The sequence below is a fragment of the Terrapene carolina genome, unplaced genomic scaffold (assembly GCF_002925995.2).
Source record: "Terrapene carolina triunguis isolate 2854851 unplaced genomic scaffold, T_m_triunguis-2.0 Scaffold37432, whole genome shotgun sequence".
Lineage (NCBI taxonomy): Eukaryota > Metazoa > Chordata > Testudines > Emydidae > Terrapene > Terrapene triunguis.
In genome coordinates this window covers 1-2,000 of record NW_020701783.1, presented here as the reverse complement: position 1 = coordinate 2,000, position 2,000 = coordinate 1, and the positions used below count along the sequence as shown (strand labels likewise).

General features: G+C 60.1%; 1 protein-coding gene across 1 annotated transcript; it reads left to right on the top strand.

Annotated features, from left to right (window-relative positions):
• Positions 1-332: 332 nt before the first annotated feature.
• On the top strand, positions 333-1,568 carry LOC115271538 (caskin-2-like; the record flags this gene model as incomplete). Its single annotated transcript, XM_029914358.1, has 3 exons — positions 333-441; positions 970-1,078; positions 1,483-1,568. Coding segments are annotated over 3 exons (304 nt in total), but the record flags the coding sequence as incomplete, so codon positions are not given.
• Between the last annotated feature and the right edge of the window lie 432 nt (positions 1,569-2,000).

Here is a 2,000-nt window from a genome sequence, read left to right as displayed (position 1 = left end):
AGCCCTGCCCCAGACCCCCGTCCATCACTGGTTCCACTGGCTGCCTGACTCCCCCAGCCCTACCCCAGACCCCCTGTCCATCACTGGTCCCATTGGCTCCCTCTAGTTCTCACCCTATGCAGTTGGAATTGACATTTGGCTTTGGTATCCGGTGAACCCAAATCACCTCATGATTTTACCCTGGTTGAGAGATTTACCCTGCCCCACCCCAAGCTCTGGCTCTGCCTGCTGCCCAGCTGCCTTGCCTCACTGCCCACCCTGTCCTCCTGGCTCATAGTACCCACTTGCTCCTTCTGAACCACCACGGCTTATTCCCCCCACCCCGCCCCCAGGCAGCTGCTGAAAGCTGGGATTGAGATCAACAGGCAGACGAAGACGGGCACGGCCCTGCACGAGGCAGCACTCTACGGCAAGACGGAGGTGGTGCGCCTGCTGCTGGAGGTGAGCTGACAGGCCCTCGCGGGGAGGAAGGGGGGCGGTACCTCAGCTACCAAGTCTGCAGCCCTTAGGAGAGCGATCCACTATAAGAGACAGCAGCTGGAGACGGGGGAGAGAGACGGTGGCTCAGTTCTGGAGGGCAATGGGGGAGGAGAGGGGCAGGGGAAGATGCAGCCTGTGGCCTGACTGCAGTGGCTGGTGGGGGTGAGAACTGTAACAAGATTAACAGGGCAAGAGACAGAACCTCCCTCCATCAGTGCAGCTTCTGGGACTCGTTCCTGTCCTGTCCCTGCTCCCACTTCCTCTTAGTCCCCCAAACTGCCAGTGATAGGTGGCGAGAGAAGATGGGGGCTCTTCTCCCCCAGGCCTCTGAATGCTGGGCCCCCTGCTCCTCCAGAAGGGGTCTGGGTCTGCAGCACAGGAGGTGCTGACCTGCCTGTAGGCTGCCTCCCCAGCAGCACTTCTCGTGTGAGGCGTGGCTGCCCAATGGCCCTGGCACTGACAGGGTCTCTGCTGGCTCCCCCACGGCAGGGTGGCGTAGACGTGAACATCCGAAACACCTACAACCAGACGGCCCTGGACATCGTGAACCAGTTCACCACCTCGCACGCCAGCAAGGACATCAAGCAACTGCTGAGAGGTGAGCTGGGTCTAAGCGTAATGCTGGGCTCTGTTCCACGTGCTCTGTAATCCCATGGGCAGAACCAGGAGCCCTGCTGTAGGGAGCTGATTGCCCGGCTCTCACCTGGCATTGGCAGGGAGAAAGCCTTTCTATGGGGGCATGTGTGGCAACATCCCAACCCTCCTCCAAACAGGCCCTCAGCTAACCTGACTTTGAGTGCTCAGGTGAGGGGCTTCAATACTTATATATGCAGGCATTGGGGTGCCGGCTTTGGGGGGGACAGCAGGGGACCGAGTTCCTGGCCGTGCTATTAATGTTCTCTCCCCTTCTCTTTTCCTGTCCCCTGCCCTGTTCTCCTGCCCCGTCCCCACACTTCTCCCATGCTCTTTCTTCCCTCTTTCCCTTCTCTTCAGAGGCATCAGGAATCCTGAAAGTCCGAGCTTTAAAGGATTTCTGGAACCTCCATGACCCGACTGCTCTCAACATCCGGGCAGGAGATGTCATCACGGTGAGCAATCACCTGCAGCTGCGCAGAGACCATGGCTAATAAACACTGGAGTAGCTGGGAGCTTCCTCACAGCCAGGGACCCTGCATGTTCCCTACAGCACCTCCTGCTGGGTGTGGCTGGGAGCTTCTCCACAGCCAGGGACCCTGCATGTTCCCTACAGCACCTCCTGCTGGGCGTGGCTGGGAGCTGCCCATAGCCAGGGACCCTGCATGTTCCCTACAGCACCTCCTACTGGGCCTGGCTGGGAGCTGCCCATAGCCAGGGTGCCTGTATTATGCCATGTCCTGGCTCCTGCTGGCGCTGGGACACCTGTAAGGAGTCTCTCGCTCAGGGGCCTAACGCTCTCGTGCCCGGTGCCTCGCGCAGGTCCTGGAGCAGCACTCTGACGGGCGCTGGAAGGGGCACATCCACGACACTCAGAAAGGCACCGA